This window comes from Phaenicophaeus curvirostris, chromosome 13 (genome assembly GCF_032191515.1).
Source record: "Phaenicophaeus curvirostris isolate KB17595 chromosome 13, BPBGC_Pcur_1.0, whole genome shotgun sequence".
Classification (NCBI taxonomy): Eukaryota; Metazoa; Chordata; class Aves; order Cuculiformes; family Cuculidae; genus Phaenicophaeus; species Phaenicophaeus curvirostris.
Window position 1 is genome coordinate 5,545,301 of NC_091404.1, and position 27,937 is coordinate 5,573,237.

At 46.5% G+C, this 27,937-nt stretch overlaps 2 protein-coding genes and 1 long non-coding RNA gene across 9 annotated transcripts in view; 1 reads left to right on the forward strand and 2 right to left on the reverse strand.

Annotated features, from left to right (window-relative positions):
* Nucleotides 1-847: 847 nt before the first annotated feature.
* On the reverse strand, nucleotides 848-2,592 carry LOC138726307 (uncharacterized). Of its 2 annotated transcripts, none has more exons than XR_011338412.1 (3): nucleotides 2,447-2,592; nucleotides 1,330-1,492; nucleotides 848-1,152 (listed from the first exon to the last, which is right to left on the reverse strand). It is a non-coding gene; the product is annotated as an uncharacterized lncRNA (long non-coding RNA). The 2 variants fall into 2 exon arrangements; XR_011338413.1 differs by having other exon boundaries at nucleotides 848-1,155.
* Nucleotides 2,593-2,773: 181 nt separating this feature from the next.
* On the forward strand, nucleotides 2,774-11,988 carry RAB39B (RAB39B, member RAS oncogene family). Its single transcript, XM_069867717.1, has 2 exons — nucleotides 2,774-3,034; nucleotides 8,461-11,988. The coding sequence occupies exons 1-2, from the start codon at nucleotides 2,820-2,822 to the stop codon at nucleotides 8,885-8,887; spliced, it is 642 nt and encodes a 213-aa protein (XP_069723818.1). The 5' UTR covers nucleotides 2,774-2,819; the 3' UTR covers nucleotides 8,888-11,988.
* A 1,238-nt stretch (nucleotides 11,989-13,226) lies between these two features.
* Nucleotides 13,227-27,937, reverse strand: part of VBP1 (VHL binding protein 1) — a 39,917-nt gene continuing 25,206 nt past the window's right edge. For 4 of the 6 annotated variants that reach the window (XM_069867711.1, XM_069867712.1, XM_069867713.1 and 1 more), the window contains one exon: nucleotides 23,130-27,548. In XM_069867711.1, the coding sequence (XP_069723812.1) occupies nucleotides 27,534-27,548 (15 nt within the window). In that variant the 3' untranslated portion in view covers nucleotides 23,130-27,533. Of the gene's footprint in view, nucleotides 14,437-15,037; nucleotides 15,177-16,926; nucleotides 17,026-17,488; nucleotides 17,556-18,100; nucleotides 18,226-21,915; nucleotides 22,055-23,129; nucleotides 27,549-27,937 lie in introns of those variants that run through there. The other 2 variants (XM_069867714.1, XM_069867716.1) reach the window with 2 other exon arrangements.

Below are 27,937 nucleotides of genomic sequence, written 5' to 3' on the forward strand. Positions count from 1 at the left end.
GGGATCCTGCGGGCTTATTTGCTGGGGAGACCAGGTCCCTGATGCTCCAGGAATTCCTCTAGCTATGGCAGCATCTGCTGGGCACCCTCGGTGCTTTCCTTGGCTCCTCACAGCCCTGCAAAGCAGGGTGCTCCATCTGCTCCTGGTCATAGCTATGTCATTGCCAGGATATGCCCAATGATACTTCTGCCTTGAGTTACCTCCTGGAGATGCCACTGATGGTCGCCTTGCAGGGTGTGTTACTCAAGCCTTGTGTCTGCTTGAGTGCAGGCAAACCCATGGAAGAAAGGGAACTGGGTGGCTGCGTGTGCAGGCTCATGGGGAAGAGAGAAAAGCGGTTAAGAGAAACCACAATTTGTTGTGGGCTTGCACTAATGAGCATCAAATACTCAGAAATCACACAGTAAAGTGCAGCAGATACCCAGCATTGCTGGCAATGAATCACTGGTTAATGTACCGCTAACTCGGATTTATAGGTTTAATATTTTTCTGTTGCACTATTCCTCTTGCTGTGCAGATCGCTTCATCAGTTTTCTTTCCTGTCCTCAGGTACTTTAAAATGGGATATTTTGGGGTTGTTATTCTTTTACAGATGTATTTCAAAGGATATTGAAAAAATTCCTCAAGACTTGAAATGGTCTCTTCTGATGTCCTAGGCCAATTTGCAACCTGGCCAACTATCTCACACCTATATAAATGTCCTTTTCTTGAGAATATAATGAATCTAACACTCTCTGTGAATGTGTTTCTTTCAACAGCAGTCACACAGGAGGAGTTTGTCACGAAACCATCTTAATTTAAAAAAACCCCAACAATTTCATAAATTTTAAGGAAGAGAAAGCATCAATATTTTTTTATGTTTGATTTAAACATATATTTTAGTACCCTTTTTTAAAAAAAAAAAAAAACACACGTGCTCAGTTTTGCTTCCAGAGACCAAAACTGGCAAGCACTGAGCAGGCACGCACTCAAGCTGAGCTGTATCCCACGCGAGTGTGGTCGCGTGCTGCTGTGACAGCGCATGGTGAACCCACTTGGGACACCCAGGTCAAAACTGGGACTGACAATCCATGGCACCCACATAGACACTGCACGACATCTGCTGCCGCTTGGGTTCCTCAACACTGTGGTTCACCCGGTGGAGCCAAGAACCTGCTTGAGTGGCGCAAAGGAAAATGGGTTTGGTAAGATTTGTAGTATTTCATTTGCTGGGTATTTAATATCTGAAACTATTCCTTGTTGATATTGTACACACAGATATAGAGGTACTATGCATGTGTGTGTGCGCACATGGGTACGGTGGCTTTCACAACTCTGTTAGTAAAATACCTTACTATTGTCTCTTTGCAGACAAGGCTCACACGGGGCAGGGGACCCAGTGCACAGGGTGGCGGGGCAGAGGCTCTCCCGAAGCGCCTGGAGCACTTGGGCTCCCTGCACTCGATGTTAATGGGGACAAAGCGCCCCACACAGCGATGAGGAGCCTGAACCTCTGCAAAAACGAGACTTGGGTTTAGAGCTTGGGAAGGTGTGTGCCCTGCTGGTGGCCCTGGGCTGCTCCTTGGCACTGGGCTTGGCACGACTGTCCTCTGCCCCATGTCCTCCTCTGCCCCAAGTCCTCCTCAGCCTCAGAGTTGCCTCGAAGGTCCCCTCTGCCCTGGAGCTCCAATGTCCCCAAAGCTCCCCTTGCCCCGTGTCCCCCTCAGCCCCAAAACTCTCCTCAGCCCCAGAGCTCCCCGCTGCCCCATGGCCCCCTCAGACCCAAAGCTTCCCTCAGCCCCAGAGCTCCCTTCTGCCCCAGAGCTGCCTCGAAGCTCCCTTCAGCCCCATGTCCCCCCTCCACCCTGGAGCTCCTGTGTCCCCAGAGCTCCCCTTGCCCCAAGTCCCCCTCAGCCCCAGGGCTCCCCTCAGCCCTGTGTGCCCCTCAGTCCCAAAACTGTCCTCAGTCTCAGAGCTCCCCTCAGCCCCATATCCTACTCAGCCCCAGAGCTGCCTTGAAGGTCCCCTCTGCCCTGGAGCTCCCATGTCCCCAGAGCTCCCCTCTCCCCCAAAGCTCCCTCTGCCCCAGAGCTCCCCCCTTGCCCCATGTCCCCCTCAACCCCAAAGCTCCTCTCAGACCCAGAGCTCTCCTCAGCCCCAGAGCTCCCCTCAGCCTCGCGTCCTCCTCTACCCCATGTCGCCCTCTTCCCCAAAGCTCCCCTCAGCCCCACGTCCCCCCCTTGCTCCGTGTCCCCCTCAGCCCCAGAGCCCCCCTCAGCCTCGTGTCCCCCCTCTACCCCGTGTCCCCCTCGGCCCCAAGGTCCCCTCCAGCCCCCGCCCCGCAGCGCCGCGTCCCGTTTGCGGCCCCTCCCGGCGGTGCGGAGCGCGGCCGGCACGGCTCCCGGCTCCGAGCGCGGCTGCGGCTCCAGCTCCGCCCCGCGGCTCCCACAGCCCCTCCTTTCCGCACCCCGCACCGCGGCTCCCACAGCGCCTCCGTTTCTCATCCGGGCTGCGGCTCCCGCGGCGGCTCCGCCCCGCACCCCGGCTCCTACGGCGGCTGCGCCTCCATCCCGCACCCCGGCTGCGGCTCCATCTCCGCCGCGCGCCGCGGCTCCTACGGCGGCTCCGCCCCGCGGCTCCGACTCCACCTCCACCCCACACCCCGGCTGCGGCTCCGGCCCGCACCGCTGCTGCGGCTCCATCCCCGTCCCGCGGCTCCGACAGCGGCTGCGGCTCCGTCCCCGCTCCGCGCCCCCCGGGCCCCTCCCGGCGGCGGCGGCGGCTCGGCGCGGGGAGGGCGGCGCGGGGCCGCGGGCATGGGCGGGCGCTGAGGCGGCGGCATGGAGGCCATCTGGCTGTACCAGTTCCGCCTCATCGTCATCGGCGACTCCACCGTGGGCAAGTCCTGCCTCATCCGCCGCTTCACCGAGGGCCGCTTCGCCCAGATCTCCGACCCCACGGTGGGCGTGGATTTCTTCTCCAGGCTGGTGGAGATCGAGCCGGGCAAGAGGATCAAGCTGCAGATCTGGGACACGGCCGGGCAGGAGCGGTTTCGGTGAGAGCCCCGGGGGGCCGGGTCGGGAGGAAATTCTTCAGGATGAGGGTCTGGCCCAGGCTGCCCCATCCCTGGGCCGCTCCGGCCGGGCTGGAGGGGGCTTGGAGCAGCCTGGGCCAGTGGGAGGGTTGGAACTGGGTGGGCTTTAAGGTCCCTTCAGACCCAAACCGCTCTATGACAGGGGGGACAGGACGAGAGGGAATGGCCTCAAGCTCCGCCAGGGGAGATTTAGGCTGGACATTAGGGAAAAATTCTTCACAGAAAGGGTCATTGGGCACTGGCAGAGGCTGCCCAGGGAGGGGGTTGAGTCACCTTCCCTGGAGGGGTTTAAGGCACGGGTGGACGAGGTGCTGAGGGACATGGTTTAGTGTTTGATAGGAATGGTTGGACTCGATGATCCGGTGGGTCTCTTCCAACCTGGTTATTCTATGATTCTATGATTCTATGATCCTATGAGCAGGATGTCCAGAGTGGGTGGGACGTGGCTCTCCCCACAGCAGGAGGTTGGAACTGGTTGATCCTTAGGCCCCCGGCGACCTAAACCATTCTATGAATCCGTGAACAGGATTTGTGGGATGTATGGCAGGAGGGATGGAACTGGATGGGCTTCAAGGTCCCTTCCAACCCAAACTGTTCCATGATCCCATGTGCAGGATGTCCAGGATGCATGGGAGGTGTCCTGCCTGTGGCAGAGGGGGTGGAACTGGATGGGCTTCAAGGTCCCTTCCAACCCAAACTGTTCCATGATCCCATATGCAGGATGACCAGGATGTGTGGGAAGTGTCCATGGACTAGGTAGGCTTTAAGGTCCCTTCCAACCCAAATCATTCCTTGATCCCATGTGCAAGATGACCAGGATGCCTGGGAGGTGTCCATGGACTGGGTGGGCTTTAAGGTCCCTTCTGACCCCAAACCATTCTGTGGAGATGTAGAGGAACAACTGTGCTGCTGTGGAGCAGGACGGAGCCGAGCACAGCGCTGGGCTTTGGGGATGTTTACTGCGAGGGAGGAGTTGTGCATCAGAGGATGCAGCTCGGCTGGGAAAGCGCCTGCTCCCCGCTGGTGCAGAGGCAGTAACCAGGATGTTTCATAGCTCAACGCGCGTGTAGGCTCGCTGGATGCGATGGAGTATGTGGTGTGGTTCTCTGCAGTGACAGCAGAGATCCGCTCTCCATAGGACAGAGAAAGGCCAGGATGAATCCTTGGATGTGGCCGTGCAGGCGCCTGCCAGAGCGTGCCAGGCCGAGCGCTGCGTGGGCGCAAACAATTTCGGGTTAAGCAATAGTAACAAAGACTCGAGGGAAAATAAAGGCAGCATGTGAGACCCTACTGAGAGTTTCCCGCAGAACTGTATGGTTAAAAACAGCACTTGTGTGGCTGGAGCAAGCTCAGCCCCATCTAAACAGGAGGCTGATGTGGTCATGGGGACAAGTGCTGCTCAGACAGTGCTTGTTTGGAAAGGGTGGGAGCGTGTGCTCGACTCCCTGCCTCCTGTTTGTGTACGTTTTTCCATGCATCTTTAACCCTCGTCCATTCTTTCATCCTGCTCCCCCTGGGAGCGCTTTCCTAGCTCCACATCTCTGTGCAGCTTCACATAGCTTCTACTTCTGTGCTGTAATGACTCACCTGAGGAGTGTTTTGGTATCATTTGATAGATGAAACCACCCCTACCCCACCCCTCTCCCCAACTCCCTTGGCAGCTGTGGTGCTGGCGTCCGCCCCATGTTGTGCAGGAATCGGTCCTTACACACTGACGGGTTTTTCTTCTGCTGCCTTGCAGCCTTTCAGAGCGAGGAGCTGGCGCTTTATTCTGCTGAGAGAGGAGGTGCTTTAGCTTGCAGTTGCATCAGCTTCCAGCTTTGGATCTCAGGCTCAGGTCTGTAGAAAACACGCCTGGGTGCCGTCACCTGCTTCTGCCTTTGCTGTGAAGAGCAGAAGCTGTTGGAAGGCTTCAGTTTCCTTTCTTTTACGCATTAGGAAGTTTGGAGCCCTGGAGGCTGCTTATCCTTAGTGCTGGGGGTTGACCCGGCCGGGTGCTCAGGTTGTAAGCGTGATGAGTGGGCGACCTTCAGCGCAAGGGCAGGCTGCGCTGCGATGGGCAGCAGTTCCAAGGCAGGAAGAGTGTAAGGGGGCAGGAACAGGGAGTGACATAAAAACCCCACATCGTGCAGCTTTGAAATGCCCTTGCCAAAGCACAAACTTAAATTTCCAGGGTGAAAAAATAGAAGGAACTGAGTAAACCCAAGTGCTTTTGTGATGCATTCTGAAATATAAAAAAAATCAGACAAAATGTCTGTTTTTTATTTACCCCTTTCAAGTCACCATTAGCCCCCTGACAAATTGTGCCCCCTAAAGACGGCAGCTCTTGGGCTCCTCCTGCAAGCTGTTTTTCCTGGCGAAAGGCAAGATGTAGCTGTTACTGGAGTAAGCTGAAGCCTCTCAGACTCGTGGGCATAGGCAGGAGGCACGATGACACAGATGCTCTCCAGAACCCTTGAACTTATTTTGTCGTGGCACAGGGAATTTCAGAAGGGAATTAGTAAGCATGAGCTCTGCTTTTTCACCAAGTTCTCAGCTTTGAGCATTTCCAGTCTGCTTTGCATAGTTTAACAGCTGCCCCACAAGGAAGAAACCACTGTAGTTATTTTGAAGACACCTCCTCGACATTCTCTGGTCTGCAGCTGTGCTACATTTCTGCTCTTCCTGACCCCCATCGTGAGCTCTTTTGCCTCATAAATTAGAAGCAATTTCTGTGCAGTCAAGGCTTCAATTACAGCTAAGCATGTGCCATTCTGTTTTGCCAGATCAAACCCCAAATCACGCTGCCTGGGGCAGCGTTGAGGCTGCTTTGGAGATGTAGACAAGCAGGATCCGATTCTTCCCAGGTCCATTAGGTTTTGCCCATCTGGTTGCTCAGATACTGAGATTTCCTTGTCTGAAACATGATGTTGTGTAATGCTAACAAAAGCAAAAGCATGTGCAGCTCTCTGGAACTGTGTCCCACCACCTACAGAAGAGCTGTTTCCTTCCAGCCAGCAGCTCTCCCTCAAACAAACGGCTGCAGGCCCTGGGTGCAAGAGTCCTCACCACGGGTAAAGAGCAGGGGAGGGTTCCCAGGCTGAGGCATCACCTTTATGTTAGGACTTGACCAAAACAGATGAAAATCCCTGTGCTGCTCTGTGTGAGCATGGCAGGAAGAGGGAAAGCAGGAGTCTTGGAAGGGAGTTAAGTACAATATAGTCTGCTTCTTGCAGGTCAGTAAGGAAAACAGGCTGCGGAAAAGTCTTTAAGGAAAGGCACTGAGACCTTCACCTAGTTTTACCTCAAAGCAGCGTTCAGCTTAGATCCTGTCATGTCTTTCAGAAGTACCTGAGGCATTGTTGATGTTGGCAGGCGGAGACAGGGCTGGTGTGCTGAGCACAAGGGAGACGCAGAAATGCTTGTGACAGCGTGGGGGTGAATGCAGAGCGCCAATATCTGTTTGCAGCTGGCTAGAGAGCAAAAGGCAGCTCTAATTCCCTCAGCGCCAAATGTGCAGAGCTACTGTTGTTCCTCAGCCAGATAATTGGGAGAGGAGAAATTATCCAAATACAGCCAGCTATCTTTTTTTCCCCCTCTTCTGGCTTTCTTCAGTTTTGGCTGTGGATTTTCACTCATCGCTGCATGTCTGTTGGCAAAGCGATCCTTGAGACCTCCATTTCATCCTTTCTTGAGGAAGTTTCGCTAGATATGCACATTACAGGACCAAATAACCCCTCACAACTGTCTTGCATGTCCAAAACCTGACTTGCCCCAAGGTAAAATTGCAGCAGTGCTTACATCTTTCCAGCAAGGAAAGTTCAGGCCCCAGTAGGAATTCCTCTAGGGCCAGAAATCAGTCATTTCTTCTGGATTCAGGATGAATCCATTACTCTGGAGAACCACCATCGTTTTACAGTTTCTTGGTGTTCCCACCTGTAGTAGTCATTGACCGTGGCTTCGCTCAGCCTCGAGGTCTCAACTTTGCTCTGTGTTAGCTGATTTCATGTGCTGCTTCTGGCGGCGTTGAAGTCTGCCCTTGCTCAGAAGAGTTGTGGGAGACACGCTCCATTTCACAGCCCACAGTTCAGGAGTCTTTTTAGTTACTGTTTAATGTTGTCAGTATTTGGCAGGAGCAAGACCAACAGTAATGCAGATTCCCTGAGGAAGCGGTTGTATCATTTTGCTGCTGCTCAGGAGGTCAGACCGGCCGCTCCCATTAGTGTGTGAGCTGTAGCGGGAGAAAGCACTGGGGTTGGTGGATGTCCCTGTGCTGAGGCCCTGGATGTGTGCAGAGAAGCTTGCAGTGCCACGTCCTGCCTTTCGACTCGTAGGCTTCTTTTATGTGTCTGTCGGAGAGCGGGTGTTCTGTTTCAGATAAATCCTTTGATTTGTTACAGGCTGGTGTGGTTTAACCCCAGGGCAATTCAGTGCTACTCAGCCACTCGCTCCCTCCCCACCCCTAGCAGGATGGGGAAGAGGATCGGAAACAACTCTCCTGGGTTGAGATAAAGACGGTTTATTAGGACAGCAAAGGAAGAGAGACTAATAATAATGATGATGGTAAAAGAATATACAAAGCCTGTGATGCACAGTGCAGTTGCTCATCACCCGCTGACTGATACCCAGCCTATTGCCAAGCAGCAATTCCTACCCCTGGCCAACTTTCCCCAGCTTTTTATGCTGAGCAGGCATTGTATGGAGTGGGATATCCCTTGGGACACTCAGGGTCAGCTGTCCTGGCTGTGTCCTCTCCCAGCTTCTTGTGAACCCCCAGCCGTCTTGCTGACAGAGCAGGAGAAGCTGAAAAATCCTTAACTTAGTGTGTGCTTAGCAACAAATAAAACATCAGTGTGTTGTCAATGTTATTTTCATACTGATTCCTAAACACAGAACCATACCAGCTGCTAGGAAGAAAACCACCTCTGTCCCAGCTGAAACCAGGACACGGTGCTTCTACAACTGGGTTAGACAAGTTGTTCAGAGAACTTACATGGTGGAGGACGAGGCTTGAGGCTGAGAGCAAAGGGCATGGAGAGATCCGTAATAGAGAACAGAGACCAAAGATGGTAGCGAGATTTTAAACAGAGCTGTAATGAATTACTGGGGCTGTTAGTTACCCAGGGATGAAGTCCTTAAGCCAAGATTAGTCCTTTTTGAATGACAAGCTCTACCAAGCACAAGCCAAAAATGCTGTGACATTGCCTGAATGGCCTTCCCTGCCCTGTATCCTGCCCGGTTGACAAGGTGGGGCTGTGTCTTAAAGAAGTAGGTTCAGAAGGGTATATTTGACTTAAGAAAAATAAAATCAGGAGAAACAAACAAACAAAACCCCACTTGAAAGTCGCTCTGCCCGTCTTCCCAAACAGCTCTAACTTTTACTTTTGTTGTGGCTCATTTGTTTCCAGGTCCATCACCAGAGCCTACTACAGGAACTCAGTTGGCGGACTCCTCCTCTTTGACATTACAAACCGCAGGTCCTTTCAGAACGTCCACGAGTGGCTAGAAGAGACCAAGGTGCATGTGCAGCCATACCAGATCGTCTTTGTTTTGGTAGGTCACAAGTGTGACCTTGACACACAGCGGCAAGTCACCAGGCACGAGGCCGAGAAACTGGCTGCTGCATATGGTATGAAGTACATTGAGACCTCGGCTCGGGATGCCATTAACGTGGAGAAGGCCTTCACTGACCTGACTCGAGATATATATGAGCTTGTTAAAAGGGGGGACATTTCAATCCAGGAAGGATGGGAAGGGGTAAAGAGCGGGTTTGTCCCAAACGTAGTGCACTCTTCAGAAGAAGTGGTGAAATCAGATAGGCGATGCTTGTGCTGAGCTCTTCTAGTGAGGCAAATGGTGATGAACTCTACTAACCAAACATACTTTACTAAGTGAACTCAGTGTGACAGAAGGGAGAGCAAACGCTCCCATTGTGAACAGCCTCCGACATTGTTTTGGACACCAGAACAGACCCCAGAAAGAAATGTTCTGTTCCAAATCACCTTTGAGAACTGGGGGCTACAAACCTAACGGAGAGTGAGTGAGGGTGCATGTAGATGTTATAAGGAGACGGGAAGCAGAAATGAGGGTCTGCAGGAGACAGGAGGGAGTATACAAGGAGCTGAATGGGCTGGCACATGCCAGTACTGTACATGTCCTCTTTCCAGTAAATCCAGAGCTCCGTGCTGGGGATTGAAGCCTGAGTGTGGATATTTCAGTAGCATGACAAATGGGCAGACAGAGAGAAAGAAAGAGGGCGTCTTCGTTTGCATCAGCTGTTTATTACCAGGAAGGTGTAAAGGCAGCTCAGATACCATTGTCTCATAAGGCCAACTCCAAAGGGAGTTTACTGACATGGTATGCACTGTTCTGAATTTTCTTTCATATTTTCTTGAACCTAGTTCGATAGCAAAGAATGTTCCATGGCATTTAAAGAGGAAAATAGTAGTTATTTATTTGTCTGGTAATTAAAATTTAAATTATTCCCCCTCCAACAGTGCTTTTCTTGCTGTGCTGAACTGGGATTCAAAGCTCCTGCTCCAGTAGTAATTATTGAATGCATTTTTATGCATTTACTGCCTAGGTGAGTACCTCAAAACTGCCCCGAGTTCAGGGCTTTCCAGCAGAGTTAAGTAATCAAGAGCATGAAGAGGGAACCATGTCCTCACGTGTTATATCTCAAGGCAGGGGTATTGCAGCCAGGTAGGACACACCAACATTCCTGTCTGGCCTTTTGGGTGTCTTTGCAGCCAGGTGACCAGGACAAATGGAAAGGATGGAAAGGAAGGGGGGTGGAAAAAACAAACCCAACAAAATAAAAAACTTGAAAAGCTTAACTCAGGTGCATTAGACATCCTAAAAGGTGAGATTTGCTTTTAAAGAAGTTAAATTGCATGGAAAGCAACAGCTTCCATCAGTACTTTCTGCTATTCACATGTCATTTTCTTTCTTGGCATCTCTGGAAGAAGAAGCCAGCACTGGGAAGGAGGAGCGCACAACAAAAGGGTCTGAGCAGGGGGAAGGGAAAGCCACAAGACAAGCTCAAGAGTAACATTTGCTTTCCTCCATGCTTAATTAGACAAAAGAGGATCCATCTGAGGTTGGGCATCTTGGGATGGCAGCCGTGTTACAAAAGCTGTATAGGTGGATGCTTCCTGGGAATACCATTCACCACTTGAGCTTTGCTTCCTCTAAGTTTCAGCTTCAGCTTTTGAAGTGCGGCAGGTGCTTCTGTAGCAAACTAGGGAAGTTCAATCTAATAAAAAGAGGCAAACAACCAAAACTACAGTGACCATTTTTTTCCTCAAGTTTGCAAACTTTATACACCAAATTGCTAATGGGCAGGAGGGAGAGACTAGGTAAAAAAAAATGCAGGCAGCATCTAGTGTTTGATTTTAGGCCTCTAAGTAGAGAATGAAATACCTGTTGCAGCTTTTTTCGGCCACCCCATCTATGAAAGCGTGGGTCTTGATTGCTGTTGAGTTCAACTGTTTCTTCCTTTGAACCCACTCACAGTTTGCAGCTGTATGAAATAGAAAATACCCCTGTGGTTTCCATGTTAAAAAAAAAAAAACAACCCAACAAACAAACCCCTGAAAATGGACGTTTTTATTGTCAGTGTTGTAGGAACAGTTTCAGTCCCTGGGCTCCGCAGGGGAGCGCTGCTGGGAGGGCAGTGCTAGCAAATATGAGGAAGGGAGGGGTGACAGCGGTCAGTGGGCTTGCAACTGCCAACCCCAGAGCGCCCTGGAATATGTGTAAACCTACCAAACCCTTGTGCTAGAGCCCAGGGAGATTCAGTGGCTGTTGAGTGCCCTGAAGACTATTTATAAAGAAATATCCCTCTACAAAGTCTCTTTCTAGGTAAGAAGAGGGATTAAGGGAGTGCTGTGGGAGCTTGACTGCCATGGGCTCTCATGGGCTGATGCCAGTGGAGTGCGCAAGGCTTATTCGGACCAGGTCTGTTAGTTGTATATTCACAAAGACAAGGACAAACAAGCACAAAAGGGTCAGGCTTTTCATTTTTAGCATGGGAAGTCCAGCCAGCCACCGCTTCGGTCCATCAGGGTCCCCCAGCCATGAGGTTTGCTTTGAGTTGCCCGGCTGAGGGTGGCAGCTGTGCTCGGGGGCAAACGGTGGTTTGGCAATAGTAAAATTCAGTAATTCTCTGTGCAGGAACCCGGCCAGCAGGGGAAAGATCACTTTTCACCACACAACCAGTATTTTATTTAATGAGCATTGGACATTCCCCGTTACTGCTCCCAGAGAGAAAGTCCAGACAGCCCAAGTGTCTGCATTCAGGCCTTCAGAATAGATCTTCAATTCAAAAATATAAGTGTCGTACTTCTAAAGAGGAACAGTACAGAAGAAAATGTCTTAACTACTTAGAGGTAATAAATGGCTATACTAAATGATAGAGAAAACGTTATCTACATCTTTTTCTAATTCCTTGCATTTTCTAGGCAGCTTATTAAACTATAGGAAATGTAGATTCAGCTGTACAAAATTTGGAATGTTTTTTCTAAGATGAAGAACTTACTTATAGGATATGCTAAGAATTCTTTTCTAACAACTGGTTTTAAAGCTTTGACTTCTAGTGCGAGAGGGATTTAGAGATGTCAGAAGGTGATTCCTTTCACAGAACAAAGGCCAGGAGCTCTTTTACTCTAGAACAAAAAGGAAAAAAAATAAAAGAAAGAAAAAGCTAACTTTCTGTGGTCTCTCCCACATGTTAAAAACAATCTGCATGTTAGACTGAACTGCTCAGAACCTCCAGAATAAAGGCATACTATACACTTTCCTCGCTTTCTGTTATGCACTGTAACGAACTGTGAAAATAATGCTGTATTTAGCTGTCTGTACGTGACTGGAAATATGCTTGTATTTAGCAAAACGGTTCCTATGTGATAATGTGAAATTCAAAACTTGTAAAGAAACTCTGGTGGCTTTTTATTTTCCTTCCCCCTCTCCATTCTTTTATCAGTAAGCAGCCTCCTACCTGCACCACCTCTATACCTGAGCCGTAACCAAGAGCCTGACCTGGACCCAACAATAGCAACAGCACCCGCTGTGGTGTCCTCTGCACACCCACTGCTTAGATCGTCAAACCACTTGCCTTGCTGAGAAAGCAGGGGCAGAACAGACCAACCAAAGGGTCCAACCCAAGCCCTCCCTGCAGCAGCTGCTAAACCCAACCGCGGCCCCTCTGAGCGGCCTTGCTCCGCAGCTACAAACTGCTGCAAACTGACCCTCTGCGCCTCTGAGAGTCACAAAGACCGAAGGGCAAAGGACAGACACCACCACCCAAGGATCAGTGACAGGGAAGCCAAGTTCTTTTCTATGAGTTTTGGTTTGGTTTTATTTACTTGGCGTCAAACAATCAAACACACCCCCAAACGCAGAATTAGGAAGGCCACAGTCTCCCATCCCCCGGAGCCAGATACCTTTGGAACCTACTGCGCTGTTCCAGCTGGAATGCTGTCACCCGCCCCGGTACCCAGCATTAGGTCACTGCCCGTTGCACACAGCTCTCATTTTGCTCGTGCTGAAATGCTAACTCGTCATTTCATTGTGCACAACAAAGACGGGCGATTGCTGCCTTCGGACCCGCCAGAGGGAGGGGGGAGCGCGCTTTAGCCTGTTGGGATCTCATTAATCCACGCTGAAAACTGCAAGAGAAATCAGGACGTGTGCGCAGCTGCCTTTCCTCTCAGTGCTGATGCTCTTAGAATGGAGGGAAGCAGCCCGAGCAACCCCATGCTCAGCCTAGTGTAGCAGCGGGCAGATACCTGCTCATCAAATAATCCATGAGATCCAAACGTTTCTCTGCTACAGCCAAAGACACTGGAACAAACAGCTCCCCACTGTACGGATGAGCCAGGCCCGGGTACTTAGTTGTGACGGGTAGGAAGGGTTGGTCTGTTTTATCCCCATAGCTGCAGCTCTTACCCTTTCACAGCCACACAGCTGGCTCATCACTCGCCTGTGTTCACAAACTCAGACGTGCTGGCTCACACTCCCTTCATTCCAGCCAGCGTTCAGCAGCCACACGTCCCCTCTGCTGCTTCAACTTTTCTCACCCTCCTGCCCCTAGTCAAGGGAGGGAAATGCCAGAAAAAACCTCGCCCCACATTCCTGTCTTTCTCCCACAAAGAAAGGTGCACAAAACCAGGTGTGGTTTGCCACAACTGTTTAGTTTAACTATTTTAATATCATGAAATAAAAGTACAAAAAAATTTACAGGTATATTGTTTCTTACATGAAGATCAAACAGTTAACATTTGCATCTGTTTTGCAGTGAAACCTGTATTCTCAGTCACAGAATGTGAATATTTTAGCCACTGACATCACCACCGAGCATTTCATTTGAGAAAGAAACTGCAGAGGTAAAAGGCAACAATCTTGCAAGGCTTCATAAGAACCAAAGCAAAGGTTCCAAGTGTTAACCCCAGGAGCCATGCGTCAAGTAATCTGTCCCCAGCTAATACAGGTTTCCCCGCCTGGGAGGCTGAGCGTGTTAAGACATTTGACCTGGACATCTTCTCTAAGGGATCGTAAATAGGGGCTTCTTGTTTACAGGCTGTTGGCATTTTGGTGTCCTTGTTCCACCCATTTGCAAAAATAAGCAGTGTGGGCACATGTATGAAAGAACGGGGTGAGATCATCTGCAGCCGTGACATAGCTTGTGCTGTTTACTCCCTTTACCTCTCCTCTCTGAAGACAAGTCACAAACTGTTGTTATCTCAAGTGCCGAGAGTTCAGGAGCAGGCAGCTGACTAACCGCTCGCTGTTAAAAATGAGTTATCCAAAGTGGATATCCAGGAATGCTCGCAGATCCATGCTGCCAATTAACTGACTGAAACGCAATCCAAGACTTCACTGTATTTTGTGTCTCCCAGATCATTACAGCTGTGTGTCTTCCCAGCCTGAGTGGACTCCATCAGCTCTACAGAGATGAAGAAGCAAACCCCTGCATCACCTTGCCCTGCTAACAATACAGACTTCATTTCACACACGCCCCTCAGCGCTTCACACAAGTTTTCAGGTAGAAATTTGTTTATAACAGACCGGTCTGATCAAAATACTATGTCCTCTGCTGGACTGTGTGGTGCCTTTTCAAAGAATTAATTCCATGAAGCATGCATGAAACCGAATTTTGAGTTTACAAATAAATAAAATGGTGCTCACCATTAGTTTTTATATATTTTGCCATTTACTGAAATGCTTAAAGTAACTCAGTCCCTTAAGAACGAACTTGGGGGTGTTTAAATAAAAAATATTTGGAAATCGAAACCACATTTAAACTTGGCAAAACTATGCTTTGTTTTTGGAAGGGTCTTGCTTGTTTCTTCTCTTTACATCCCAATTATAAACTCTAGCCATATCTGAGGGTGTGCAATTAAGGAAATAGCTCATGCATTCCAAAAGGAAAAAAAAGAAAGAAAAGCAGGTTACACAGTTGGCCACACTTCACTTACTTGTAACAGTCAGTACAGAAAGCATTCAATGAAAGAGCTGACTTGGTGCAAATCCTCAGCACAGAGGGACGCTGCTAATTAGCTGCAGCATTAATACCAGGTATGTATAAACCTCCAAAAAGACATTACAGTGAAACACACTTCTAGTTTTATTTATAGCTGATTCCAGTCAACCTGCCTGTATCTATTGTATTTGCCTGCTTCAGGCATCCGTAAATTCCTGCAGCATCAAGATACCTTAACCCTCACTCCTGGCTCGCTCACAGTCTAGCTCGGCAGCCACCACGGCAGGTTTCACAGACCCAATCACAAACACAGACTTTGCTGGATCTAACCCAGTCCCTCTCAGCTCAGCGCTGGAAACACAATACCCTGTGCCACTGCGAGAACAGGTTAAGCTCCTAGAGTGCAGCCAGTCCAAAACACAAACGTGTCAGGAAATGGGAAATTACCTGTACCCAAGATTTCACACACACCTCTTCCCCTGCAAATAATGAAAAAAGGATACTGACTTCTGTAGTGGTGAACTGATCTCTAAGAAAATCCAGGTCTTCCTCTAGAAGATCAAGGTTCCTTGTGGCTGTTGACAAATTCTTCTCTAACAGAGCCTGAGCTTCATCAATATCATATTCAAGCATCACATTGGCCTGAAAAATAAAGTGAAAAAGCTTTTACTCTTGCATTGCATATAAGCCACAGCAAGCTTATTTCAGGCTGTTGCTTACAACTTATCTCACTAGCAAAAGGCTGTCCTGACAGGCCAAGACAACAAGTTTTGGGACGAGCAATGCCAGAACCCACCTGAGGCCTCCCCCACTTCAGGAACTGATCTAGTGACTTAAAAAAAGTTCTCTTCCTATAGCTGAGCAACAAGGGTTTTCTCTCCCTGTAGGCTGCGTTCAGCCTCTTCAATACCAGTATCTCATCTTCACCAGATTTGGAAAGAGGGAGACTTCTCGTTTCTTGGCAGCACCTCTCAAGTGCCACACAACTCTAGAAACAGTTTTTGTTGCATTCAAGATTAACCTCAGGATGTCCATGTGGAACTGACAAACAGCCTCATGGCACTGGCCGTTAATACGAAGTATCACTGTAAACATACAATACGTCCCAAAGCCCCGTCCTACACTGTGGTGATTTTTAATCTAGAAACCTTTATTTCAGTAAGGAGCTACTGCAGGAAGAGATAAAAGAGCAGGATCAAGTGATGATGCACCAGTGAGACTTTGGGCCATTCGAGAGGCGTGCAGTGAGCAGAGCCACGTGCTGCTAACTGGACAGGATCCCAGGGAACACTACAGAGCTGCAAGAATGGGATTAGCCATTCCTCTTCTAAAACAGCTGAAAGACATTGTTTCCCCAATAGTAGTAATATGCACAGCTCAGCAGGGAGACTGCAAGCAACAAGGAGGATCAAGGCAGAAGGCCCAGAACACCTAGACATAATAAACTGCTTGTGGCATTGCGTTAGAGATTTTCTGTACGAACCACCAATAGGATGAATCTTCTCTGATATTCTATTATGGAATAAACCTGGGAAGCTCTAGAAAGTCAATGTTTGTGAACTCTGAAGATAGTCTCCTGGAAGCAACAGGTATCAGAAAAATCTTATCTTTTAATGACAGAAAATAAGTGGGAAAGGTTGGGAGTAACTGCCTGATCCATCCAGATGCTGTGTGTGTCTACAATGTTTCTGTCCTAACCAAGGGGGTTTGTTTGGCAGCCAACACGGGGATTTGGGAACATGGAAGATTTAGAGGTCTCTAAACACTAGCAGTCTATCTCCATATATAAGGAAGTCTCTGAATACAAAATATCCCAACCTGATATTGCCTAAGTACTCAGAAATCTGTGGTTTGAGCTCTGATCCCACCAGCCCTTAGCACAAATTCTACTCTAGATGCTGGCAGGTACCTGCAAGTAACAGAAATCCCATCTTTCCCTAAAAACACACATGAAGATGAAAAGTGAGATGCTAAATATAAATAATAGAGAAGATGAGAAGCTAGTTGCCAAACTATGTTATTTTGTTGGGCACATTCCAATCCCAGGCAACGCTGGATGGTAATCTGAACCATAAAGTGATAGAACCTATAAGGAAAACATTCACAAAAATGCTTTTTGGAAAGAACAACCCAGCAAAATTACAATTCTCTGAAGTCTTATTGTTCAGGCACCAAATGAAATCGAACACAGGACCTTCACTAATGCACTGAAAGTGTCTCATTAGATTCGCCTGCCTTTTACCACTGGCAGGGCACAGCTCCACTATGAACACACAAATAGAATTATGCCCTTGGCCACTAGAAGTACAGCTGAGACAGCAATGAACACTGTCACTCAAAAGCCTTTTACAAGCTATTTAAACAGTTCCAGAGAAAGGCCCGTTTTACTTACCCCCAACCACAAACAAACTTTATCTGTAGGAGGAACTGAAGCTTTGCAGTAGAGATTATCTGCCAATAAAAATCTGGTTTCCATTGGATTTGTGGAGTCCTTAAGGCAAATGAAAAAACTTAGAATTGCTATTTTCACTGGAAACTTATGTCAAAGACATAAAACTTAAGAGTAAAGAGCACACTTTTCTGCTTTTTGTCATTGATACAGTATTGACTGTGGTGGAAGTTACATAATTTTACTTCAACATTCAAGTCAGAGCTCTAAGAATATAACATTTTAAAAAGATACATTTAAAAATGATAGAAAACTCTGCATAAAGAACAGAGATGAAGTCAAAGCTTAGCTGCAATCTATACACTATTAAAAGTGAAGCTTGCATCACGAACATTAACTTGTTTTGAACTAGCTTTCAGAAAGTACTACATACCTTTAAAAACAATTCTGTTATTTATAAAGGCATATTAAGTGTGCTCTCCAAAACATTTCTTGCAATGTGTTCTGTTAGGGTGGAAAGGTAGTTAGCTTTTCTCATACTCATTAGATATTCAAAATAGTTTACCTTTTTCTTCTGCATGTGTTTTAAAATTTCTAATGTCTGTTTAATTTCAGGAATCTGACTTTTTAGCCTGTGAATTAACAACAGTCATAATTTATTATTTTACAGAGACAAAAGTTTCCTAAACAAGTGATCAATTTTACTATACAATCTAACCTCCATTTAAAAACCTGACAATCCTAAGAGCTTTCCAAATGCAGATTTGAAAGATCCAGCATGTAAAAGCATCTCAGCGACAGCTGCACCTGTCATTGCCTCACATGTATCAAGCCTCACATTAAGATGAAGCTACTGCAGAGAGGTGAGATAACTAAACCAAAAGTTACAGGCTTGATACAGTCGTCATTTGACAAAAACGTACTCTTACTTACACTAGACTGTCTTATTTACAAGAGACTAGAGCTGTATTTTGTGGTCTTAAAGGCTAAGGACCAATTCAACAACACTGCAAATTCTTTTCCATGTAATTCTTAGAAAAAGGAGAGAAACAAAAAAGCTGGTCTTTCTTGAGCGCTCTGCAAATACTAGCTCTCCTACCATCAAGTTTTTACTACATGGGATATTTAAATAGAACTGTGCTAAACATTTCCAAATTCTGCAAAATTTATGACTTACCTCCTTTTCTTTTGAGCAAGATTAAGTTCCAAAAATTTATACTTCTGATACTGCTCATCCAACTTCTTTAGAACTACATCTGCTGTCTCATTTCCAGGCTGTTTCATAAAAGAATCTACATCTTCCTTTAAGGGGAGAAAGAAACCCTCAGTGTTAGAAGAGCTTAACAGAAATCCTAGACACAGTCAAGCTATCATCTTACTGCAGCTAAGTCTGCAGGGGCTTTTATGTGTAAATAAACTTATTTTCTGGAGTGAAGTACAAAATCATTTTGTTTTCTTTCTTGGTCACATTCTCCCTTCCCACTTTTTTCATAGGGAGCGACAGGATAGGTGAAAGGATTATTCCATCATATTTGCAAGTACCTTCTTAGTCCTGCCTGATGCCAACTGACACCTAACAGGGACGGATGCCCTCAGTCCATGGCTAAACTTTGGATTTCTATCTGTAAAGCAGGGATAATGCTTCTCGGCTAATCAGATTATGTCCTGTTTAGGATAAGACTGATGAAGGAGAAGAATCATGGCCTGGTCAAGCATGTTGTGGCAGAGGAAGAGGCAAAGCGAGGAAAACTGTGGTATCTGCTTAGACAAGCTTTATGGGAGTAAACAGCTTGTCTTCCAAAGCTCCTTCTATAGTCAGGAGGAAGCCACGGAAAGCTCCAGAGAACAATCCCAGCCAGTCCTACCACCAACTGGAAAAGCAGCCGGAGAAGACAGGCCTGAGCAGGCAAGGATGCTGACCTCTGCAAGTGCCTCCTTCAGACTTCACCTGCCTGAGAGCAATGTTCTCAGCCTTGTGAAAGGCACATTGTGCCAGACATTAGTCACATGTTTTTGACTTTGACAACATTCACCTATGCACAGTTCGATGACAACACTCATCCACTGTGGCAATTTTGTCCTTATTTGTCTAGACAGGTCTGTAACATATGCTGGAAGACTCCCGTAGGCCTCTTCAGCTTCTCCTTTTCAACTAGGTGTTTCCGTTTCAGTAGTTTCATATCAGAAGAAGACTATAATACATTATTAAAGGAATATCAGACATAGCTGGTTTCCCTCATTACAACTCCTAAGCTCTCTTGGCTGAAGAAACTCAGTATGAAATTACTGAACCTGGCAAGAGGTCGCTTACCTTCATCAGTAAGAAAATCTGCAGTAGAAAGATGAATTCTGCAAGACTTCAACAGGCAGCATGACCCAGGTGGTGCAGCAGAAATCAAAGGGCTGCGTTTCAGACTGTCTGCCAGAGGAATGCCTTAACCTACCTCATCAACAACAGAGCAAGACGCATTCCTGACTTCTGATGGAGCTGACTGAGACTTTCTAACCAAAAAAACCCCAAGGATTAGATTCAGTCAAGTCTTGTAGAGGTGAGGCCTGAGGATGTTCTGAAATGAAAACTCCCTCTTGTGGAAGGTGTTCTGCTCAGGTAAATCACCCAAGACAGAAACAAGCAGGAGGGCAAGAACTTACCCAACACACTGCCTGCCCACTTCTGCCACAGCCAACATCTGTTTGTACGGACAGACAAGAAGCATCTCCATGTGAGTGCTTTAAGATGACCATCAAGGGTCTCTTCCGCAGAGATGTCTGTATTTGAACAGAGCACCTCCCAGAACTGAGAATTAGGAAATTTCAGTGGGTTTTAGATCCAGACATGGGGTTACAAAGAACTGAACAGAAGCACAGAACTAAGCCGGAACCCTCAGGGCTCTCCCAGCTTTCAAGGCACAGCACGTGAGATAATTCAGACGTGAGCATGAGAAGGGAACAACACGGACCCAGACATGAACTGCACCAATAGCTACCAGCATGAAAAGTAGGGATGAGACAGACACCCTTGAAATGCTCACTGAGGCTGGTTATCTCCTGTCCCCTTTCACGGTGGCCACCTCCACTGTAAGAGTCAGCTCAGACCACAAGCTCTCCTCTGTCACAATGATGGAGATCTTGGAGGGCAGCTGAAGCCATTTCTTTTCCCCTGCCTCCACATTAAGACTCACATAAAGGGGTGGAAGGAAGCAAGCTGCAGGCAGAAATGGTTTTACATTCAGTAGGATTTGCCAGATCCCAATAACTGTTAAAGAATCTTGAAGAAAAAGTAGGATCTGGCTGCTCTGAAGGCAAACATACTGCACCCATTTGTTCAGGACCTATACACCAGCAAAACACACCAGGTGATACAGGTACTACAGGTACTACACCTAGAAATACCAAAATGCAAGTCACATCAAATAACTTCTATAAGGGCAGTCACACTTGATCAGCCCAAACAGCTCTGGTGCAAATATTAAGACAGATCTGAGCTATACAGATTTTCAGAGTCCAAGAAAATCTCAGTAATAAAGCAGCCCCGTAAACAAAGCATTCAGGGCAGACAGCTGACGTTTCAAGATGACACTAGCCAGGTAGAGCCAGCCTGATCAATGCTGGGCGGTAAAAGAAAACAAAGTAGCAATCAAAATGGCACACCAAGAGCTGGCTTACAGCAGAAAGTGAATAACAGATAATTTTGACTTTTATCACTCTAAGTCAACAGATTCTTCTTTTCAACCAGCAGCAAGCTCCAGGCAGTAGGACCCACAGCAAGGAACCATGACTTAGGATGCACCACGGGGGGTTTCACTCATCACATGCTCTTTGTTGGCATGTGAGCCGGCCAGTGAAATGACACGGCAATGCTTGCAACGGCGACAGGAGTTTGCTGTGAAGCGTGCTAATACTTAACCTGGCCAGGACAGAACCTAAAAAAAGCAACGCGCCCTGCACAAACCCTCAGGGCTGTGACAGCCCCAGCCCGGGGCACAAGCCAGACTGCAGGGAAGAGAAGTGCTGCAGCACAGGGCTGCCCCAATACAAGAAGTATTTACTATTACGAGTAGTGGAATATTATGACTTCAGCTAGAATTAAGCTTCCATCCAAGTAACTGTATTTTTTGAAAGTTAGACAGAAAGTTCCTCTGGTATGTGTTTTGTAGAGTGTTTTTTCTTTTCAAATAGTGTTTTTTCAGACACTGTTACACTTTTTGTTCTTTTGGAGATGATAATGTCTTGTGTTCAGTATGATCTGTGCTGAACACATCTCTTCGTCTATAATCACCTGTTTGTAGTGTTTCCCTACCTCAAACGCAAGGTCACGCAGCACTAGTGCCAGCTCCAAATTCATGGTTTAGCAGCAGATAGGAATGGTTGGACTCAATAATCTAAGAGGTCTTTTCCAACCTAGTGATTCAATAATACTATGAAAACAGCAAGAATTTTGACTACTGTGAAGTTCATAATAACATTAAAATTAGCCCTTGAAAACAACAGAATATGCATAACATTTTTGGGAAAATTTATCCATATGCATGTACGTGAGAAATCCATTTGGTCCCAGCTTCTGTCTCACTGCACACGATCGATGGAGATCACTCCCTCGTGCTGCCCAGCCCTGATAAAGGAGGCTCGCTTGCTAGAACTTAAAAACGAATCTAAGGAAGATGATTTGCCGGCATTTTCAGGATCTCCCACGCTGGGCCCTCGGGGACAAACCCGGGGCGGGGGCGGAGAAGAGACCAGAGCTACCCGGTCCCCCGGCAGCCCCCCGGCTCCCCCCCAGCTCCCCCCACTCTGTCCTCCAGCTCCTCCTCGCTCTGCCCCCCGGCCTCCCCCTCTCTGCCCCCCAGACCCCGCCCCAGCGGCTCCCGCTCAGCCCCGCGGCCCAGACCCCGCCGAGGCCGCGGCCCCGCCGCAGGTGCGGCCCCGCGGGGCCCGGAGCGCGGCCCCCCCCTCGGCCGCCCCCGCCGCGCCGCCGGGCTCGCCGCCGCTCACCACGAAGACGGCCTCGGGGATGCCGAGGGGGCCGCGCTTCCCGCCCGCCGCCGCCGCCGCCTCGCCGCACCCCGCCCCGCCGCTGGTGGCCGCCGCCATCTTGGAGAACCGGGGGTGCGCGCGCGGCCCGAGCCGTGCGTCTTTGCGTCATCAGCGCGCGACGCCGCCCCCAGGGGCTGCCGGGACACCGGGGGAGGGGGCTCTGCCCAGCGCGGAGCCGGGGGGGAAACCGCGGGGAGGCTGGAGAGGGGGAGGCTGCTTCCCAGAGGAAAAGTGGACCGAAAGAGAACGTCTAAGTGTAACTTGTAAACTGCGTGGAACTAAACACTGCGGCGGCTGTAACTGCAGCAGCGGGAGAGAACCGGGCTGAGTTGTCGCTGGTGCTGCTACGAGCGCTGGGCTGAGACCAAGGGCATGAGGTTCAACAAGGCCAAGCGCCGGGTCCTGCACTTGGGGCACAACAACCCTGAGCAGCTCCAGACTAGGAGAAGTCTGGCTGGAAACCGCCTGGAGGAGAGGGACCTGGGGGTGTTGGTTGACAGCGCCTGAACATGAGCCAGCAGTGGCCCAGGTGGCCAAGAAGGCCAATGGCATCTTGGCTTGGATCAGAAACGGCGTGACCAGCAGGTCCAGGGAGGTTCTTCTCCCTCTGGACTCGGCACTGGTGAGACCGCTCCTCGAATCCTGTGTTCAGTTCTGGGCCCCTCACCACAAGAAGGATGTTGAGGCTCTGGAGCGAGTCCAGAGAAGAGCAACGAAGCTGGTGAAGGGGCTGGAGAACAGGCCTTATGAGGAACGGCTGAGAGAGCTGGGGGTGTTTAGCCTGGAGAAGAGGAGGCTGAGGGGAGACCTCATTGCTCTCTCCAACTCCCTGAAAGGAGGTTGTGGAGAGAAGGGAGCTGGGCTCTTCTCCCAAGCAACAGGAGAAGAAGGAATGGCCTCAAGCTCCACCAGGGGAGGTTCAGGCTGGACATTAGGAAAAAATTTTTCACAGAAAGGGTCATTGGGCGCTGAAACAGGCTGCCCAGGGAGGTGGTTGAGTCACCTTCCCTGGAGGTGTTTAGGGCACCAGTGGACGAGGTGCTGAGGGACATGGTTTAGTGTTTGATAGGAATGGTTGGACACGATGATCCAGTAGGTCTTTTCCAACCTGGTGATTCTATGATCCCGAGAACCCAAAAGAAGCCCCAAGCCAAAGAACAGTCACACACCCATTCCTTGCATGTGCTAAAGTTTATTATTTTTTTCCAAAACTTCTTTCATCAAATAACTGAGTATGAGCAGTTTTTAAAAAACAAACAGTTTGTGTACTAACAAATTGTGAAGTTCCACAATTAAAATATCAACACAGCCAGTCTTGTGCTTCGGCTTCTTTTTAAAAAATTATTAATTCATAGAACATAAACCCTCAAAAGTTTTTTTCCAGTTTGTGGTAGCATATTTTCCACACATTCTGTATTCTTATAAAATGAAGGAACACACGTAAAGGAAGAGCTGTACAAGAATACATCTGAAAAAAAGCCCCAACGACCTAAATTAGAGTAGCTCCTTTTAAATAAATACCCAATAAAAGGCACAAACCTGTTCTGGGGAAAAAACATAACATACAAAACAAGACCTATTAAATAAATAATGTAAAGGGGGGGCTGGGGTGAGGGAAATCTGTTCCAGCACCTATTCTGTCATTGCTCCAAGATTAAATTCCAGCCAAAGATTTGGTAAAGGATTAAAACTTAATCATAAAGATACATGTTTGAAACCTACTGAAAGATTGGGTGTTACAATTCCCACTGTAACTGTACCAGTTACTACAATCTCTTTAAATAAATGATCATGAGACTCCACATAAAGTAGTGATGCTGCGATGTTTTTATCAACAAGTGAGATACAGCTCCAGAGTAACAGCGACAGGGTTGCTATACCCCTGGCTATCAGTACTAAGTATAAATGATAACACGTACAGTTTCCATTGCTCAAAAATATAATCTTTTAAATGGAAATAAATGACCAATACACAGTGCCTTTAGATGTTGTCCTTATAATACAAACTACCCCAAACAAAGTTTTCCTTTTTATGTACAAATTCAGCACCGATCCACAGTGCCTGCTATTCTAATAGTAGCCCCACCCTCCCTGCCACACACCAAAAAACCCAGAGGGGGATATAACCTGTACTCAACCCTGTAGGCAGAAGGGGTTTTGTTGCTAGGGTCTGGGTTTTTCTGGGGTGTGTGTGTGGTTTTGTTTTTTTTTTAAACAAAAGTCCATTTGTTATTTTTACTTACAAGTATTCTGCCACTATGTGCACAGAACAGACTTCTCTAGCGGACATGCCCAAAATTAGGAAAAATTCAATGCAATAACTTCTTGGAGGCAAAGTTGGACTTTATCTAGAGAGTATTAGAAAACCCCAGTTACTTAAAAAGAGGTACGCTTTCAAGTCCAACAGGCCTAACACAACTGACCTCTCCAAATTCCCCCAGAAGTTATCTTACGGTATATCCTGCAAAATACAGCCTCCCTGCAGCAGCATGAACCCCAACAGTTCAGCCTGAATGACTCACTAAAGTATAACACAAAGCACACAGAATACTTGAAGTCTTCCTCCTTGTTCAGACAAACATGGAGTGACATCTTAGTTAACTGCTTCCTGAAGTTCTATTCAGAAAAGGATTCTGATCAAACAAGTTGGAAGGAAACAAAAGGGGAAGTCCCATTTATGTACATCTCTCTTCAGAGTTTCACTCATCACAACTACCAGGTGGCCATCACCCTCAAGAACCACCTTAGCCTTGAAAGTGGTTTGTTGTTTTTTTTGGAGAAAAAGTTCTGAGCCATACAAGCCTTGCCAACATGCTAAGTCCTTGGTTTTTTTTATTTCTGATGTTATTTAAACCACAATGCTCAGCCATTTCATGGGTTCCAGTATGTGCACAAAGAAGAGGCTGGCAAAAAGCAGTCCTGTGCGCTCTTGTGCAGAAGTGTGTAAAGCAATCTTTTCTTCATAAAGATAAATCCAAAAGCCATGTTTTAACATATCAAACATTCTGAACAAGACTAAAATAAAGGTAGGTTATAAAGTTTTTAGGATGTACTTTGTGGCTGTTTCTCCTTTTTAAATACTAAATAAATTGGTATCAGACAGCTTTGCTACAAGAAAGCATTCCAAAGAACCATAAAAAAAAATAATCAAGAACAGATTAGCGGTAGTGCAAACTATACCTAGTACTAAATCCACTTCTGAGCAAAGTACATTCCAGATATTCAGAATGCTCTGCAATAAAGTTAACAAATATATACTGTTTGCCAGGCATTTATTTGCATATTTTATTAAAATAACTGATTTATTACTTAAACAGCTCTGAATGAGAAAGACCTAACAGCTTACAGTGCTAGAAGCTACCTGCTTCTATAGCACTCTCAGCTCTGTAATTAATGCCCAGACATTTATTACTACCATGTACTGGTCTAGTTTGAACTCAAGATTTTTTTCAGTGCTGAATAACTCAGTGGAATTCACCATTTCTTAAATAAACAGTCCCCATAACACAATAACCCATTCTGGCCTCTATTCCCCATCATGTGAGGGTAACTATAGGCACTGAAGAACTCATTGGCTTAAAACTGGACAATTGTTCAACCCAGTAAAGACGGATTAAAGCTTGAAGCCTTCTGTAATTCAAACTTAAATTTTTATATACTGGTCCAAAGTTACTTTAAAATCAATACACATTCTGAAACTCCAAGTCTTAAATTTCTGCCAGGTTAATTTCCCAGCACGATAGTGATTACAGATTCCAAGGGCAGGGTTCTTTGTTCTTTTTTTGTTTCTTTTTAGTTGCTTCACTTGGCAAAAATATGTACATGGGGTTAAGAGATAGTACTTTTGCACTCTTTTAGAAAAAGAGAAGGCTTGTTCCCACTATGAGGAAAAGTGCTATGTTTTAGGAGTTCTCTGCAGGACAGTTTGACAAGGTTCTCAGGCCTATTTGCATTTATACTGGGAGTCAGATATTTCTGCAGTTACAGACTCCTCAAGAGTCTACTCTGGAGGGCTATTTATTTTAACAATAGAAAACTTCATTTTTTGAAAACTCAGCTTTAATATTAATCATTAATAGAAGTCATTTACAAGATAACTTTTCATTGTATTCTGCCACAAAACTTCTAGAAGAAACGTTGCTCCTAGTCCCATTTACTTGTTATAAGCTTTTTTTAATGCTATCACTTTTTATCAGACATGGAAAAGTACAAGATAAGGCATTTTCATAGCCGATTTCAGTTCTGGAGGAATATGATTAAATACAAAAGACATGCCAGAAGTCTGTAGACATCTGACCCATCATGAATAACATACTTCATAAATTAGTTGATTTAAAAGATTTTCCTCTCAAAAAGAGTCTAGATCTCTCAACGTTGCATTTTTACCTTGAAATTACTACAGAAGAAAAATTACTGCAGCATTAAATACAATGTTATCTAAAAGTTTGCATATATTTACACATTTAAAAGTAATTACTTATACATGGTTTACAACTAGGTTCTTATTTCAGAAAAGCAGCGCAAGCTACTCTCTACAGCTGGATAATTCCAATAATTGCCAGTTCGCAAGTGTCAGCACAATTGCAAGGTTTGCTTCTTTTGACCTAATGGACTTTCAAAACAATTGGATCTCTTGCCTCTTTTGCAGTTAGCAACATTTTTTTTTCCAATTGCTCCAATCTGCTGCTCTTGGGGATACCTACATTGCTTACTCCAATGCTAGTTCTTTCTTCAGTTATGAAGGATTTTCTCTGCAGAGAAGATCACTCAACAGCAGCGCAGCTCCAGTCACCTCCTAGAAGCTGCTCATGCTGTTCAGCAGCATAGTTTTTTTCTTTACTCCATCACAGACTGTCAGCCCATATCGCAGCCTGGCTCCTTCAACCAGCCATGTAAGACTGACACAGCAGTGGAGCAATTCGTTGTCTTCACTATATATATTTTTATATATATATATGTATAGGTAATATGTATATATCTTGTTGATTCACAGCATTTCAAACTCACATTATAAAGTTTGCAAATTACTATAAGCTATTCTAACTTGAAAAAGCTGTCTGATTTCACACAATATTGGCTTTACCATAATGCAAGTGTTGCTCTATCAGAATATTTATTAGAGCACATAAAAATTTTATTGCTCAACTTCGTTCATGTTGTCTCTTGATTAAAACAGCCACAGAATTTATGAAGAAAATAAATAGCTTTGATATCCTCAATTAACTTCCCAAGGTATCCACTGATGAATAAGGTTGTAGAGCAATTGCGTAGTAAGCCCTTCTTCTCAGCTTTGAAGATGATAAACCAGCTTGCACCTTCTGAGTCAACCTCAATAAAATACAGTTTTCTGCTGAGCATTTAAAAAAAAAAATTCAGTGAAAAAACATCATTCACGCTGCAGTGACTGTTATAAACAAGAATCTCTAAAGCATTGCAATCCAAAATAATATTGTATTACACAGGGAAGAAATGGCTGCCCTGTTCAGGAATACGTCGCAGAAAGACTGAAATTCAGCCTTGTCTTTTTTTTTTTAACCAGTATTTGGTTGTTCTCGCATCTTGCTGCTTTGGCGGCTCTACATAAATTGTATCTGTGAAACAGAGATTACGCATTAATGCCACTTGCATAACACATGGTTTTACAGTCTTTTAGAATTGGGAATCTATTGACTGCCTTGTTACTTGCGAATTAAGACTATGCATTTTGGAACTTTAAAAAAAGAAATCCCCAAAGAGCATCAAGACCAACATGGATGACAGTACACTGTTTCTTCAATTTGAATGATCTTTTATCCATGCTTTTTTCATTTCCCCACCACCTAATCCTTCAGAAAGCTTTCAATGCTGCTCCAGTCAGTTAACTGAAACTAGTAGCCAGCTGATATCATAGGAAGTCTAAATTAGCAGCCCTTTATAAAATATTTAGTTGCTTTCACCAAGAATAAATTCTCAATGTGATCTCAAGATGACAGAAAAGAGC